Raw genomic sequence first — 16767 nt, forward strand, 5'->3', positions numbered from 1 at the left:
CAAACCCCATTAGGCAACATTCTTCCCATACAAGTTGGTGTTAAGGACTCTAGCTTCCTTTCTGCCATAATTGGTTACTCCTTACTCCTGGTTATGACTGGCAGACTATCACCCTTGCAGCATTCTTTTCTCCACCTCTTTTCTCTAAGGATAAAGAGACTCCATTGTTAGGACTTAAGAGGACACTAAAGTTTTATATAGATCTCACCAAAGAAAAACGGGTGGACCTACAGCTCTTTGTGGGGTTCTCAGAGGCGAAAAAGGTCAATGCTGTGCAAAAACCGACCATCTCCTGATAGATTGTTCTCTGGCTAAGGCGCAACGGCAGAAGGCTTATAGGCTACTTCCGTCAGAGCTGCCACCACTGACTTGCCACATGGAGTGCCTGTCCTGAATTTTCATATTAGTCAGGTGGCTAAGTGGATGTTGGTATATATGTTCATGAAGCACTGGTGCCTAAGCAGTCCGGTCTTTTGAGAGGGGCATTTTACCCACTTGATCTTGCTGGACTTTTTGATCTTAGTCAGGTCACAGACCCACCAACTGCAGGGGTACTGCTTTGGTATTTATTTACCAGGTGAGGAATTTACTGTTAGAAGTAAGAGCAAGTCATTCCCTTTGGTAACCATCTTTGTGGTGGATACTCTAACTGCACATTCCTCACTGACACTTCCAGCGTCTTTGGGTTAATTTGATCTCCCTCCTGAGGTTGTTAATGTCATCTTAGCGGACATGTCCCAGTCATGAAATCTGCATATGCAGGTTAATGGGACAGATTTGTGGGATGGTGTGGTACCCGGCATTTATACCCCTTCCTGCAAGACTGTCCAGTGTAGTAGTGTTTGCTTTGTTTTTGGCCCAGCAAGGGCTACCGTTGGACATATTTGAAGGTTACCTCTCCGATATTGGAGTCTATTTTTACATTTAAAAGACCAACTGTGCTTGTTCAAATCACCAGTTGTGCTTTTTAGGTCTTGGACCGTAGGCTGCGCTTGCGCAGTCTCGCTCCGAGATTTAATATTTTCTAGAGTGGGGCTTGAACCCGCCCCTCTTCTACATTGGCTGGCTTCCTAAACGAAGGCCAGCCATTGGAGGAGAGGGGCGTCACTCCGTTCAAGCCCCGTCTTTTTCGGATTCGGGGGCATCTTTTTTCTTGTGTTCTTTCTCTCCTCTTCCCATTGGCTGGAATTTTACATTCCAGCCAATGGGAAGAGGAGAGCAAGAAAACCACGCCCGAATGCGAAAATGACAGTGCTTTGTCCGAGGCATTTCTGCTTCGCCTCGGAGAAAGATGGTGGTGATCAGCCGGAGCTCGCTTGTTCTAAGTTAGGCACTGCGTCTGTCCTACATTTCGTGTCAAAAGAGTTGTAATACACACTTTTAACAGGTTGCGTGTGTTCACAGTATTGTAGTATTGCCGTGGTTGAAAAAGCACCAGCATAAAGATTATGGAAATTAAGTCACATATCCATGTGGAATACTCTAAGTGAACGTGGCTTCCGGAAAACATTCCCAAATTGTGCATGTAGCTCAGATGTTAGTGGTAATACCTCACATCGTGATTACAATAACACAACTGTGCCAGACTACTAACTTGACTTACATCTGACCTATAAACGAACGCTTACGCGTAAATATCATTTCAATTCGGGAACGTCTTAAATGATGACCAACTTTAATGCAAACATGTACAAATGTGTATGGTATAATCGTAGAGGCAACATACACGACAAATAATGTGTTTCCTATACTGTGCACGAGGTCATTGTGCCTGAGCGTCGGCACCGATTTTCCCTGGAGCTCATGGTTTGTGCGCGCGTGCTTTTGTGTATGAGCGTGTTCACGCCCATGCGAGTTTATACTGTTTCTCTGTTCACTTTTAAAATTAATTATTTAGCTGCGCGCGATTCGCAGCACGATTCGCAGCGCGATTTCCTTTCACCGCGCTTGTTAAAACAGCCTTCTCTTCCTCTTTCCTCCAATCGTTGCAACTGTTTACGTCGAAGCCTCTGCACCTTGTAATCTATTCTTTGGCTTTCAGTAGAAACGTCTGTAAACCCTTTTGGCTGTGCAGCCTTTTGAAAGATCACTAGCATTGTTCCTTCAGAAGGCCCCGCGCGCTCTAAGCACTTTATTGCCCAGTTCTGCCCCTTCCCCGATGCTGCTGCATGAGTCGATCCCTGCCCCTTATGTAAATGTACAAACCTGCTTCTGTCTGGGTCCACACACACCCCCTCGTCCAATTACTCAGGAATTAAAGACATCAAGTTGCAGCTGTTAAAGTAAAACTCTCTGCAACATCTAATCGTTTCTTTCCCTTGAAAAATCACAAGCATTGTTCCTTCAGAAGGCCCTGCACACTCCAAGTGGTGGCGTGCCGCCCGCATTTGCTTTCACTGCGCTTGTTAAAACAGCCTTCTCTGCCTCTTCCCACCAATCCTTGCAGCCGTTTACATAGAATTCTCTGCTTCATCTAGTCTATTGTTTCCCTTGAAAGATCACAAGCATTATTCCTTCAGAAGGACCACGTGCTTCAAGTAGTGGTGTGCCGCCCGCCTGCCCTCCTGGAAACAAGAAGTCCTCAGTCTATTTAAGGCACTTTATTGCCCAGTTCTGCCCCTTCCTTGACGCTGCTGCATGAGTCGATCACTGTCCCTTCTGTAAATGCACAAACCTGCATCTGTCCGGGTCCACACACCCTCCCTTTTCCCATTACTCCGGAATTTAAAACGTCAACACAACATATTTTTGCTTCCATAAATGTAGCTGCCATTTAAAAAATTCGATATTTACAAAAAGGGGTGGTGAGGGACAGAGTCTCTGAATTAAACAGAATACTCTCACCCAGTCAAGAGATCAGGGCTAGATCCAACACCGTTTTTTAGCTCACTGCACCATCCCAGTTTCAGAACCTGGCTGTATGCAAATTAGTCTGTTCCTGTCCCAGTGCATGATGGGAACAGGGCAAACCAAACTACAAAAGCCAATTCTTACACTGGGAAGGAAACAAGCTACCGGGGACCGGTTTCTGGCATTTCAGCCGTCTTCGGCCCGGCTTGCTTGAATCCTGATGGTGCAATGAGCAAGGGACTCACATCTGAGTATACCCTTCCACGCTTAGGGTGGACAAAAATATTTACAAAAAGGGGTGGTGAGGGACAGAGTCTCTGAATTAAACAGAATACTCTCACCCAGTCAAGAGATCAGGGCTAGATCCAACACAGTTTTTTAGCTCACTGCACCATCCCAGTTTCAGAACCTGGCTGTATGCAAATTAGACTGTTCCTGTCCCAGTGCATGATGGGAACAGGGCAAACCAAACTACAAAAGCCAATTCTTACACTGGGAAGGAAACAAGCTACCGGGGACCGGTTTCTGGCATTTCAGCCGTCTTCGGCCCGGCTTGCTTGAATCCTGATGGTGCAATGAGCAAGGGACTCACATCTGAGTATACCCTTCCACGCTTAGGGTGGACAAAAATATTTACAACAAGCACTGGCGTTGCCAATAGGTCTCGCAGTAGGAAAGTTGGAGCTATTACAATTGCAAATAACAATGCCTTTTATTTTGCATGTTAAAAACATAAAGGGCTTTGTCATTTAAAAAACCAATATCTCCAACTTTCCTACTGCGAGACCTATTGTGCACTGCACAGTGTGTGTGAAAGTGGCACTGCGTGGCTGTGTGGCGTTGCGTGGCTGAGTGGCGTTGCGTGGCTGAGTGGCGTTGCGTGGCTGAGTGGCGTTGCGTGGCTGCGTGGCGTTGCGTGGCTGCGTGGCGTTGCGTGGCTGCGTGGCGTTGCGTGGTTGAGTGGCGTTGCGTGGTTGAGTGGCGTTGCGTGGTTGAGTGGCGTTGCGTGGTTGAGTGGCGTTGCGTGGTTGAGTGGCGTTGCGTGGTTGAGTGGCGTTGCGTGGTTGAGTGGCGTTGCGTGGTTGAGTGGCGTTGCGTGGTTGAGTGGCGTTGCGTGGTTGAGTGGCGTTGCGTGGTTGAGTGGCGTTGCGTGGTTGAGTGGCGTTGCGTGGTTGAGTGGCGTTGCGTGGTTGAGTGGCGTTGCGTGGTTGAGTGGCGTTGCGTGGTTGAGTGGCGTTGCGTGGTTGAGTGGCGTTGCGTGGTTGAGTGGCGTTGCGTGGTTGAGTGGCGTTGCGTGGTTGAGTGGCGTTGCGTGGTTGAGTGGCGTTGCGTGGTTGAGTGGCGTTGCGTGGTTGAGTGGCGTTGCGTGGTTGAGTGGCGTTGCGTGGTTGAGTGGCGTTGCGTGGTTGAGTGGCGTTGCGTGGTTGAGTGGCGTTGCGTGGTTGAGTGGCGTTGCGTGGCGTTGCGTGGTTGAGTGGCGTTGCGTGGTTGAGTGGCGTTGCGTGGTTGAGTGGCGTTGCGTGGTTGAGTGGCGTTGCGTGGTTGAGTGGCGTTGCGTGGTTGAGTGGCGTTGCGTGGTTGAGTGGCGTTGCGTGGTTGAGTGGCGTTGCGTGGTTGAGTGGCGTTGCGTGGTTGAGTGGCGTTGCGTGGTTGAGTGGCGTTGCGTGGTTGAGTGGCGTTGCGTGGTTGAGTGGCGTTGCGTGGTTGAGTGGCGTTGCGTGGTTGAGTGGCGTTGCGTGGTTGAGTGGCGTTGCGTGGTTGAGTGGCGTTGCGTGGTTGAGTGGCGTTGCGTGGTTGAGTGGCGTTGCGTGGTTGAGTGGCGTTGCGTGGTTGAGTGGCGTTGCGTGGTTGAGTGGCGTTGCGTGGTTGAGTGGCGTTGCGTGGTTGAGTGGCGTTGCGTGGTTGAGTGGCGTTGCGTGGTTGAGTGGCGTTGCGTGGTTGAGTGGCGTTGCGTGGTTGAGTGGCGTTGCGTGGTTGAGTGGCGTTGCGTGGTTGAGTGGCGTTGCGTGGTTGAGTGGCGTTGCGTGGTTGAGTGGCGTTGCGTGGTTGAGTGGCGTTGCGTGGTTGAGTGGCGTTGCGTGGTTGAGTGGCGTTGCGTGGTTGAGTGGCGTTGCGTGGTTGAGTGGCGTTGCGTGGTTGAGTGGCGTTGCGTGGTTGAGTGGCGTTGCGTGGTTGAGTGGCGTTGCGTGGTTGAGTGGCGTTGCGTGGTTGAGTGGCGTTGCGTGGTTGAGTGGCGTTGCGTGGTTGAGTGGCGTTGCGTGGTTGAGTGGCGTTGCGTGGTTGAGTGGCGTTGCGTGGTTGAGTGGCGTTGCGTGGTTGAGTGGCGTTGCGTGGTTGAGTGGCGTTGCGTGGTTGAGTGGCGTTGCGTGGTTGAGTGGCGTTGCGTAGGCGTTGCGTAGTTGAGTGGCGTTGCGTAGTTGAGTGGCGTTGCGTGGCGTTGCGTAGTTGTGTAGTTGAGTGGCGTTGCGTAGTTGTGTAGTTGCGTAGGCGTTGCGTAGTTGAGTGGCGTTGCGTAGTTGAGTGGCGTTGCGTGGCGTTGCGTAGTTGTGTAGTTGCGTAGGCGTTGCGTAGTTGTGTAGTTGCGTAGGCGTTGCGTAGTTGTGTAGTTGCGTAGGCGTTGCGTAGTTGTGTAGTTGCGTAGGCGTTGCGTAGTTGAGTGGCGTTGCGTAGTTGCGTGGCGTTGCGTAGTTGAGTGGCGTTGCGTAGTTGAGTGGCGTTGCGTAGTTGAGTGGCGTTGCGTAGTTGAGTGGCGTTGCGTAGTTGAGTGGCGTTGCGTAGTTGAGTGGCGTTGCGTGGCGTTGCGTAGTTGAGTGGCGTTGCGTGGCGTTGCGTAGTTGAGTGGCGTTGCGTAGTTGAGTGGCGTTGCGTGGCGTTGCGTAGTTGCGTAGTTGCGTAGTTGCGTAGTTGCGTAGTTGCGTAGTTGCGTAGTTGCGTAGTTGCGTGTAGTTGCGTGGCGTTGCGTAGTTGCGTAGTTGCGTGTAGTTGCGTGGCGTTGCGTGGCGTTGCGTAGTTGCGTAGTTGCGTAGTTGCGTGTAGTTGCGTAGTTGCGTGTAGTTGCGTAGTTGCGTGTAGTTGCGTGGCGTTGCGTAGTTGAGTGGCGTTGAGTGGCGTTGCGTGGCGTTGCGTAGTTGAGTGGCGTTGCGTGGCGTTGCGTAGTTGAGTGGCGTTGCGTGGTTGCGTGGCGTTGCGTGGTTGAGTGGCGTTGCGTGGTTGAGTGGCGTTGCGTGGTTGAGTGGCGTTGCGTGGTTGAGTGGCGTTGCGTGGTTGAGTGGCGTTGCGTGGTTGAGTGGCGTTGCGTGGTTGAGTGGCGTTGCGTGGTTGAGTGGCGTTGCGTGGTTGAGTGGCGTTGCGTGGTTGAGTGGCGTTGCGTGGTTGAGTGGCGTTGCGTGGTTGAGTGGCGTTGCGTGGTTGAGTGGCGTTGCGTGGTTGAGTGGCGTTGCGTGGTTGAGTGGCGTTGCGTGGTTGAGTGGCGTTGCGTGGTTGAGTGGCGTTGCGTGGTTGAGTGGCGTTGCGTGGTTGAGTGGCGTTGCGTGGTTGCGTGGCGTTGCGTGGTTGCGTGGCGTTGCGTAGTTGAGTGGCGTTGCGTAGTTGAGTGGCGTTGCGTAGTTGAGTGGCGTTGCGTAGTTGAGTGGCGTTGCGTGGCGTTGCGTAGTTGCGTGGCGTTGCGTAGTTGAGTGGCGTTGCGTAGTTGAGTGGCGTTGCGTAGTTGAGTGGCGTTGCGTAGTTGAGTGGCGTTGCGTGGCGTTGCGTAGTTGAGTGGCGTTGCGTGGCGTTGCGTAGTTGAGTGGCGTTGCGTGGCGTTGCGTAGTTGAGTGGCGTTGCGTGGCGTAGCGTAGTTGAGTGGCGTTGCGTGGCGTTGCGTAGCGTAGTTGAGTGGCGTTGCGTGGCGTTGCGTAGTTGCGTAGTTGCGTGTAGTTGCGTGGCGTTGCGTAGTTGCGTAGTTGCGTGTAGTTGCGTGGCGTTGCGTGGCGTTGCGTAGTTGCGTAGTTGCGTGTAGTTGCGTGGCGTTGCGTAGTTGAGTGGCGTTGCGTAGTTGAGTGGCGTTGCGTGGTTGAGTGGCGTTGCGTGGTTGAGTGGCGTTGCGTGGTTGCGTGGCGTTGCGTGGTTGCGTGGCGTTGCGTGGTTGCGTGGTTGAGTGGCGTTGCGTAGTTGAGTGGCGTTGCGTAGTTGAGTGGCGTTGCGTAGTTGAGTGGCGTTGCGTAGTTGAGTGGCGTTGCGTGGCGTTGCGTAGTTGCGTGGCGTTGCGTAGTTGCGTGGCGTTGCGTAGTTGAGTGGCGTTGCGTAGTTGAGTGGCGTTGCGTGGCGTTGCGTAGTTGAGTGGCGTTGCGTGGCGTTGCGTAGTTGAGTGGCGTTGCGTAGTTGAGTGGCGTTGCGTAGTTGAGTGGCGTTGCGTGGCGTTGCGTAGTTGCGTAGTTGCGTAGTTGCGTGTAGTTGCGTGGCGTTGCGTAGTTGCGTAGTTGCGTGTAGTTGCGTGGCGTTGCGTAGTTGCGTGTAGTTGCGTGGCGTTGCGTAGTTGAGTGGCGTTGCGTAGTTGAGTGGCGTTGCGTAGTTGAGTGGCGTTGCGTAGTTGAGTGGCGTTGCGTGGCGTTGCGTAGTTGAGTGGCGTTGCGTAGTTGAGTGGCGTTGCGTGGCGTTGCGTAGTTGAGTGGCGTTGCGTAGTTGCGTGGCGTTGCGTAGTTGAGTGGCGTTGCGTAGTTGAGTGGCGTTGCGTAGTTGCGTGGCGTTGCGTAGTTGAGTGGCGTTGCGTAGTTGCGTGGCGTTGCGTAGTTGAGTGGCGTTGCGTAGTTGCGTGGCGTTGCGTAGTTGAGTGGCGTTGCGTAGTTGCGTGGCGTTGCGTAGTTGCGTTGCGTAGTTGAGTGGCGTTGCGTAGTTGAGTGGCGTTGCGTAGTTGCGTGGCGTTGCGTAGTTGCGTTGCGTAGTTGAGTGGCGTTGCGTAGTTGAGTGGCGTTGCGTAGTTGCGTGGCGTTGCGTAGTTGAGTGGCGTTGAGTGGCGTTGCGTAGTTGAGTGGCGTTGCGTAGTTGAGTGGCGTTGAGTGGCGTTGCGTAGTTGAGTGGCGTTGCGTAGTTGAGTGGCGTTGCGTAGTTGAGTGGCGTTGCGTAGTTGAGTGGCGTTGCGTAGTTGCGTGGCGTTGCGTAGTTGCGTGGCGTTGCGTAGTTGAGTGGCGTTGCGTGGCGTTGCGTAGTTGAGTGGCGTTGCGTGGCGTTGCGTAGTTGCGTGTAGTTGCGTGGCGTTGCGTAGTTGCGTGTAGTTGCGTTGCGTTGCGTAGTTGCGTAGTTGAGTGGCGTTGCGTAGTTGAGTGGCGTTGCGTAGTTGAGTGGCGTTGCGTAGTTGAGTGGCGTTGCGTAGTTGAGTGGCGTTGCGTAGTTGAGTGGCGTTGCGTAGTTGAGTGGCGTTGCGTAGTTGAGTGGCGTTGCGTCGTTGCGTGGCGTTGCGTAGTTGAGTGGCGTTGCGTAGTTGAGTGGCGTTGCGTCGTTGCGTGGCGTTGCGTAGTTGAGTGGCGTTGCGTAGTTGAGTGGCGTTGCGTAGTTGAGTGGCGTGCGTAGTTGAGTGACGTTGCGTAGTTGAGTGGCGTTGCGTAGTTGCGTGGCGTTGCGTAGTTGCGTGGCGTTGCGTAGTTGAGTGGCGTTGCGTCGTTGCGTGGCGTTGCGTCGTTGCGTGGCGTTGCGTCGTTGCGTGGCGTTGCGTAGTTGCGTGGCGTTGCGTAGTTGAGTGGCGTTGCGTAGTTGAGTGGCGTTGCGTAGTTGAGTGGCGTTGCATGTGTGAGTGGCGTTGCGTAGTTGCGTGGCGTTGCGTGGGTTGCGTAGTTGCGTGGCGTTGCGTAGTTGAGTGGCGTTGCGTAGTTGAGTGGCGTTGCGTAGTTGAGTGGCGTTGCGTAGTTGAGTGGCGTTGCGTAGTTGAGTGGCGTTGCGTAGTTGAGTGGCGTTGCGTAGTTGAGTGGCGTTGCGTAGTTGCGTGGCGTTGCGTAGTTGAGTGGCGTGGCGTTGCGTGGCGTTGCGTAGCGTTGCGTAGTTGAGTGGCGTTGCGAAGTTGAGTGGCGTTGCGTAGTTGAGTGGCGTTGCGTGGCGTTGCGTAGTTGAGTGGCGTTGCGTAGTTGTGTGGCGTTGCGTAGTTGTGTGGCGTTGCGTAGTTGTGTGGCGTTGCGTTGCGTAGTTGCGTGTAGTTGCGTGGCGTTGCGTAGTTGCGTAGTTGAGTGGCGTTGCGTAGTTGCGTAGTTGTGTGGCGTTGCGTAGTTGTGTGGCGTTGCGTAGTTGTGTGGCGTTGCGTTGCGTAGTTGCGTGTAGTTGCGTGGCGTTGCGTAGTTGCGTAGATGAGTGGCGTTGCGTAGTTGCGTAGTTGAGTGGCGTTGCGTAGTTGCGTAGTTGAGTGGCGTTGCGTAGTTGAGTGGCGTTGCGTAGTTGCGTGGCGTTGCGTCGTTGCGTGGCGTTGCGTCGTTGCGTGGCGTTGCGTAGTTGAGTGGCGTGCGTAGTTGAGTGACGTTGCGTAGTTGAGTGACGTTGCGTAGTTGAGTGACGTTGCGTAGTTGAGTGGCGTTGCGTAGTTGAGTGGCGTTGCGTGGTTGAGTGGCGTTGCGTGGTTGAGTGGCGTTGCGTGGTTGAGTGGCGTTGCGTGGTTGAGTGGCGTTGCGTGGTTGCGTGGCGTTGCGTGGCGTTGCGTGGTTGCGTGGCGTTGCGTGGTTGCGTGGCGTTGCGTGGTTGCGTGGCGTTGCATGTGTCAGAGGCTAAATGTAGCACAGGGAGACCTCCAGCGGTAAGACAATCAAAAACAACTTTGAAAACATTTCACAGTATGAAGAGATCAAACTCATGAACGAGCGTGATACACCTCAGCTAAAAATCATGATAAATAACAACACACATTAGAAGTGAAACTGCAAGTACAGAAGGACCAGTTTTGCTTGTTTAAAACTCCCACTTCAGGCAGATGAGTGTAATGTGTAAAGCGTCTTGTGCACATGAGCAGATCGGAGTCTGGAAGCAAATACAAAGAAGAGGAATGACTGAGGCGCATTGGTGTGAAGCACATCAAAGGGCTTCTCCTCCCCTAATTAGGTGAGGAGAAGCCGTTCCGGGAAACTGAAAGTACGGCCGGCCTGCAGCCGGCCATGAATAATTAGGGGAGGAGAAGCCCTTTGATGTGCTGGGCTGGCTGGCCCTGAATGCGCGTGCATGTTATCACGTGGTTCACGTGAACAGCATGAAAACCGCGGGGCTGAAAGCCCTTTGGTTTGAAGCTGTTTTCGCCACATGAATTCTCGCTCCGCTCGATGCGCTTGCGCACATCGAAGGTCGCGAGACCTAAAAAGGGGTGGTGAGGGACAGAGTCTCTGAATTAAACAGAATACTCTCACCCAGTCAAGAGATCAGGGCTAGATCCAACACCGTTTTTTAGCTCACTGCACCATCCCAGTTTCAGAACCTGGCTGTATGCAAATTAGTCTGTTCCTGTCCCAGTGCATGATGGGAACAGGGCAAACCAAACTACAAAAGCCAATTCTTACACTGGGAAGGAAACAAGCTACCGGGGACCGGTTTCTGGCATTTCAGCCGTCTTCGGCCCGGCTTGCTTGAATCCTGATGGTGCAATGAGCAATTAAAAAATTCGAGTCATGCCTGGGCTCGCACCGAGGGCTGCCTGGCGGTGCTGCGGGGGACGGAGAGTGGCTGGCAGTGAAGTAAGGCGGTGCAGGCTGGCAACGGGCAGCAAGATATCCGGGGAGGGGGCAAGGTTGGAGACGAGGCAGGGTAAGAACAGAAGGTATAGGGGGTGGGGGACAAGTGCGGAGAGTCGTGTGTGAGACACTGTGTGTATGTGTGAGACACTGTGTGTGTTTGTGAGAGACACTGTGTGTGTGTGACACTGTGTGTGTGACACTGTGTGTGGGTGTGGCTGTGTGTGTGTGTGTGTGTGTGTGTGTGTGTGTGTGTGTGTGTGTGTGTGTGTGTGTGTGTGTGTGTGTGTGTGATGAGAGCTGGAAACCCACAACCCACACCTGCAGTGTGAGAGACAGCAGTGTGTATGACAGACAGCATTGTATGCAAGAAAGACAGCAGTGTATGAGAAACAGCGGTGTGTGAGGGAGAGACAGCGATGTGTGAGGGAGAGACAGCGGTGTGTGAGGGAGAGACAGCGGTGTGTGAGGGAGAGACAGCGGTGTGTGAGGGAGAGACAGCAGTGTGAGAGACAGCAGTGTGAGACCTTTTTTTATGTTTTGGTTTTTGAAACATAAATAAAACTTATTGCTATTTGCAATGTCAATAGATCAAACTCGTAAATACGCGACCTATTACATTGCAAATGTAATAGGTCTCGAATTTGCGAGAGATCAAGCTATTGGTATTGTAAATGATAATGCCATTTATTTATCTGTTTTCAAAACCAATACATAAATAAAGTTTGTCATTTACAATGCCAATAGCTCTAACTTTTAAAAAGGCGAGACCGTTGCATTGTTAATGCTTGTTATAAAATGTTTTGCAGAATATTTCCACCAACACCCTTTATAATGCCACATAGGGAGATTAATTTAGTCCTCCCCGTTTTGTGTGTACTCCTGTCAAATCAGTGCACAGTTCGATGTATCTACTGCACACTGCGTGAGTGGACTTCATACTCTGTTAGCCCCCTTATACCACCTTTTTCGTGGAGAAACTGAACGTGAGCGACATTCCTGTTGAAGGTGGTGAAGCCTTTTCACTTGAGGCAAACTCCTGACCACCTTTGCTCTGCCTCTTACCTTGAAAGAGGAAGAGAATGTCCATTCTTTGATCACTTGACTTTTCTATTGATTTTGGCAGAGCACTAAGTGGATTATAGCTCCTTCTGGGGTTTTCTGGGACAAAGAAGGGCAAGGCAGCCCAGAAACAGACCTTCTCGTGATGGATAGTCCTCTGCATTGAGATCTGCTACACAATGGGTAAGAAGCAGCCCCCCGGAAGGGTCACTCCACCAGAGACTAATCTGCAACCAGTATGTTGGTATGAGACATGCCTACCCTGGATATGTCAGGCAGCATTGCATGCATTCACAAAGCACTTCTGCCTTAATTGTCAGATTCCTTGAGATGGTCATTTTGACCGCTTTGTCCTGAAGGTTTTAGTCTGAGCCATTCCACAGACCCACCAACCTTGAAGGTACTGATTTGGTATCTCTTCACAAAGTGAGGAATCTGGTGTTAAAAGTATTCATCAGAAGAAAAAGTTATTTACCTTCGGTAATGCTCTTTCTGGTGGATACTCTATCTAACTGCAGATTCCTCACTGCCTGCCCAGCTTCTAGTTCTGTGGTATGGTCTCTTCCATCTAAAACAATGTCAATCTAGGGATCCCTACACTGAATTGTTAAATTCACAGACAGACTCTGTGGGCTGTGGGCGTTGGAAGAATTTCTGAAAGAAACTAGTGTTGGCCGAATGGGTGTGCCCTGTTCGTCACTTCTGGAGTTGAACGGTGTTGACGTGCCACTGCAGCGCATGCTGGCACTCATGAGCACTGCTTTGAATTTTCCAGTTCCAGTCTGGCTCCTGAGGAATTTCATAAGGTGAGGAATTTGCAGTTAGAAATAGAATCCACCAGCAATAGCGTTACCAAGGGTAAGTAACTAATTTGTTTCTCCTCAGCCAAGTGACTTTCACTTGCATGTCATCCATTAGTGCTAGGCTTTTAGGTGCTGTCTGGTTGATGCAGAATAGATCAATTTCAGCTCCAGCCATGTGACCATTCAAATACATAATTATGGAAAATTAGTTGTTTTCGAATGATGTAATAATTTACACTTGCATAACCTGCCTTTTTTGTAGTTACCTTAATGACTTGGAGAGAATCGGCCAACCCAACTATGTTCCAACCCAGCAGGATGTGCTCAGGACTAGAGTCAAGACAACGGGAATTGTGGAGACGCACTTCACCTTCAGAGAACTGTACTTCAAGTGAGTAGGCTGGTACCTCTTTCCTCAAGTGGAGCAGTATCAACATCTTATTGCTGTTATGGCCAAGCATGGTATAAACTGAATCCAATCAAAAGGCCACCTAGAAGCATGATTTTTGAATGCTAGGAATGCCTCCTATTTTGTTTGGGGTGTGGGAACTATCTTCAGAAGCTGTCCAGCATCCAGACATCTACTTTCAAAATGATCTTGACTTTATTTAATGCAGGATGTTTGATGTCGGTGGTCAGCGATCAGAGCGAAAGAAATGGATACATTGTTTTGAAGGTGTGACTGCAATCATATTCTGTGTGTCCCTCAGCGACTATGATCTGGTGCTCGCAGAGGATGAGGAAATGGTAGGTACTCTGAATTTAAATAAGTATCTGTATGAAAACCGCTTCTCTTGCATTAAAATGTGGCTAGATTAACATACTGTCTTGATTTTGTTTCCAATCGTCTGACTAGGAAGTTTAGTAATCTGAAGATGCAACATTGCTTTTGGTACTCCAAGCCTGGCCCCCAAATTGTGAATAGGTTTGGGACATAGTCTGGTCCCAAACAGTGTCTAAGTTAGGTAAATAGTCACTGATGGCCATCTTAGATATTTATTTTTTTAACATGTACTTTGGTAAAATCTCAGTGTAAATCTTTGTAAATTAGTTGCGGAAGTGGTCTTTCTCAAGGCTCATCTTAAGGCGGGCACAGGAAGGGCCTAAGGGATCGTATATTTGTTACATGCCTGCAGAATATATGGCCGACTTATCTCATGTTCATACCATACCCATCCCCTGTTTCCCTCGTGACATGGCCATAACCCAATCATGAATATTATCTGAGCTAATGGAGTTTGGGAAGGCCCACCTTCAAGCATATCTATTTGTAAATAATGTTAACTCACTTTGTGGAAGGGTCCTTTCAAAGATACTGTTAACAAAAGGAGTTATATACCATATGATACATGCTGACAGAAGATATAACGCCAGTGAAGCAATCCATGGCAGACTACTCAAAATTAACAATTTTAGGGTGACTGTTTTACAGGGAACATGAAAGTATGGGTTTGAAGAGTCAGCATGTGATAGGCGAGTCTCTCCTATCAGAATTAATGTTGAAAATGATCAGCAAAAATTCTTGTAGGTGTTGCAATATTCTGAGGTATGGGTAGTATCCTAAGTAAATGCACATTTGTTAATTTTCAGAGTGTGACTGCAAATTCTCATATGATTTTCTCAGACATGTAAACAGTAGTATGTCTTTGCCTGTGTGAAATCCCAGAATGCAATGGCTTCTCGGTCATGAGATCTTCATTAATATTCATAACCCGTTGAATATCAATGCATGCATACCGGATCCTGGATCAAAATAATGAGGGGCTAATGCAGATTAAATAGTAAAGGTTTGATGGACGTCCGTCCAAACGGACATCGCCTGACTACCAATTATTTTGTGCATTAAATGGAACCGTCATTATGTTCCTTTCAATGTACAGAAAGGACCGGTATGCCAGCGGTCATGTTTTATTCGACACATTTGTCTATCAGGGTGACTAAGGTAATATCCTCCGCCACCCTGATGGTCTGTTAAACTCACTATCCAGTACCACAAAATGTTAAATGTATACAGTATTAGTTTAAAATAAATTGCTTGGAGCTACACTGATGCTGCAATGTGGTATTTAAAAAGCAGATATAGGCTGTTCAAAGTGTCGCACAAGCAGAAAAATAAATTATAGTATGCTTGATGGCATTTGTAAGAGCAAGAGAATGTTTGGACGTGTATCCTCTGACCCTGCTCTGAGACAGGTCACTCCCCACGCTGCTGCACGGCTCTGCCTGCATTGTTTTTGCCTAATCGTGTATATTTCCCCTGTGCCCAAATTGTTTTTTTGCCCATACTTGTGTTCGAGGCATGTGGGCTGCTGAATTCATATCTGTGCATAGATCACCGCCTAGTGTTGGGTCCGGATGATTGCACATTGTTGTCCTGGAATAGTCTTCGAAGTATCACGAGATAGGTGGCTCCTCCCCTGGACTACAGTGCGCATGGGCATCCTCAGATTGTTTTTTTCCGCCATTGGGTTCGGATGAACTTTCTCGACTCTTGTTCGAAAACTTTGTATTGACTCTTTCCTAAGGCCAAAAGGCCTTCAAAGCGTCTGTGTTGTCTCGTTCGGTGCCTGTCTCTTTTCCAGTTCTTCGAACCGGACATCGGAGGCTGCTTCTCGCTTTCGACGACATAGGCCCAGACTACGACGACGATGGATCGGAGCCCGTTTAAACGATGCCCCGTCTGTAATTCGAAATACCCCCACATTGATGTGCACCCAGTGTGCAATAAATGTTTGTCCCCCGAGCACGACGAGGCCAGCTGTATGGCCTGCTCAAAGTTCCGCTCCAAGAAGACGCTTAAACTTCGACACGCAGCTAGACAGTCGGCGCAAAAGTCGGCGCCCGAGCCGGTCAACATCTTCGAGGCCGGCGCCGAAGAAGAAGAAGAGGTTCCTGAAGAGCAGTTGGAACCAGCGTCGGAGCACGACTCCAACTTCGAGGTGGACGAGCAGGTTGAAGAGTACGTCCACGAAGAAGACGTAGTCGAAGTAGGGGACGGCAAAGGGGCCATCGGAGCAGTCGATGACGACTCCAGTGATGAGCCAGGCCCAACCGCAGTCGCGGGGCCTATAACTGACCTTACGCTCCCTACAGCTCAGGTCGAGGCATCGCCGAGAGGCCTTAGCCAAGATCTTCCTTTACATTCTATAGCCCCGCGCCCAAGCCAGGCTAAGAATACATCGAAGGAGCCATTGGTCGATTCTTCGAAATCGAAACCGAAACCAACGGAGCCAAAATCGAAACCGAAACTACTTAAAATGGTGGTCGGTTCGACGTCGACGCCAGTCAAGTCAAAGACTATCGACAACCCTTCGGCGTCGAAAGGGGCCGTTGCCTCGAAGCCTGGAGTGTCGAAGCAGAGCTCGACCGTCAAACACGTCACCTCGACGCAGTCGGCGTCCACGCACAAACATGGCGACAAGACCAAAGGCCTCCAGACCAAGAGGGCCGTCGAGCTGAAGATTTTAGCGCTCAAGCCACTGTTGAGCAAACAACTCGAGTCTAAAACCAAAGCCGACCCAAAACAGCAAGTGTTGTCGACGCCTAAGGCCGGGCCTGCTACACACCAGGAGCTCGAGTCGACGCCATCAAGCAAGCATCCTACTCAGTCGCCAAAGCAGCTCGAATCGACCACTACGACAAGCTCCAAACAAGTCGGCCACCCTCTGATAAAGTTCGGTCTTCCACCAACGACTCGAGCAAAGCATCTCGAACACCACAGAGGCACCGACCCTTCAAAAACGTTGTCGGCGCCTTCGAAGCCCACCCCTGAAGGGGTCGTGTTCCACGAGCCCTCGTACGACAACCAGTCGAAACTCTTCATCGACTCGGAACCGGGCAGGCTAACCATCCATAATCGGAAGATCGCACCTGAACATCCCTTGGAGGGTTTCAAAATTCCTCTTAAACGAAAGAAAGACTCGGCCATCCCACCAGTTCTCTTTGAACATGTTCAGGACTATCCACAACAAATGGCATATTCTCCAGCACAAAGCGAGGAGGACATGGGTGAAGACTATGGTAAAGCGGCCTTCACATATCACGCTGACACTGATCAGGACGAACCTCAACAGTGGTCTGAGGCTGTAGATCACACTGTGGACCCTGATGATCGACAAGCTGCACCGGACGCTCAGTCCTACAGCGTCAAAACATCGCCAACTGAGGACACGGCGGCGTTTAACGCTTTGATACAAAGGGCAGCCCTCAACATTGACGTGGAAATGCATGCAGAACCTGTGGAAGAAGATTTCTTGTTTGACACTTTCTCCACCTCTGAAAGGTACACTAAGACTTTGCCTATGCTTAAAGGGGTCCTCAAGCATGCTGCAGACATTTTCAAAGAACCCACAAAAGCAAGGGATATCCACCCACGGATTGAA

At 50.7% G+C, this 16767-nt stretch overlaps 1 protein-coding gene across 1 annotated transcript in view; it reads left to right on the plus strand.

Moving 5' to 3' along the window:
* Positions 1-16767, plus strand: part of GNAI3 (G protein subunit alpha i3) — a 292796-nt gene that overhangs the window by 204037 nt on the left and 71992 nt on the right. Inside the window, exons 5-6 of the mRNA XM_086923567.1 lie at positions 12648-12776; positions 13003-13132. Coding sequence (XP_086779693.1) covers positions 12648-12776; positions 13003-13132 — 259 coding nt within the window. The remainder of the gene's footprint in view (positions 1-12647; positions 12777-13002; positions 13133-16767) is intronic.

The sequence above is a fragment of the Lissotriton vulgaris genome, chromosome 5 (genome assembly GCF_964263255.1).
Source record: "Lissotriton vulgaris chromosome 5, aLisVul1.2, whole genome shotgun sequence".
Classification (NCBI taxonomy): Eukaryota; Metazoa; Chordata; class Amphibia; order Caudata; family Salamandridae; genus Lissotriton; species Lissotriton vulgaris.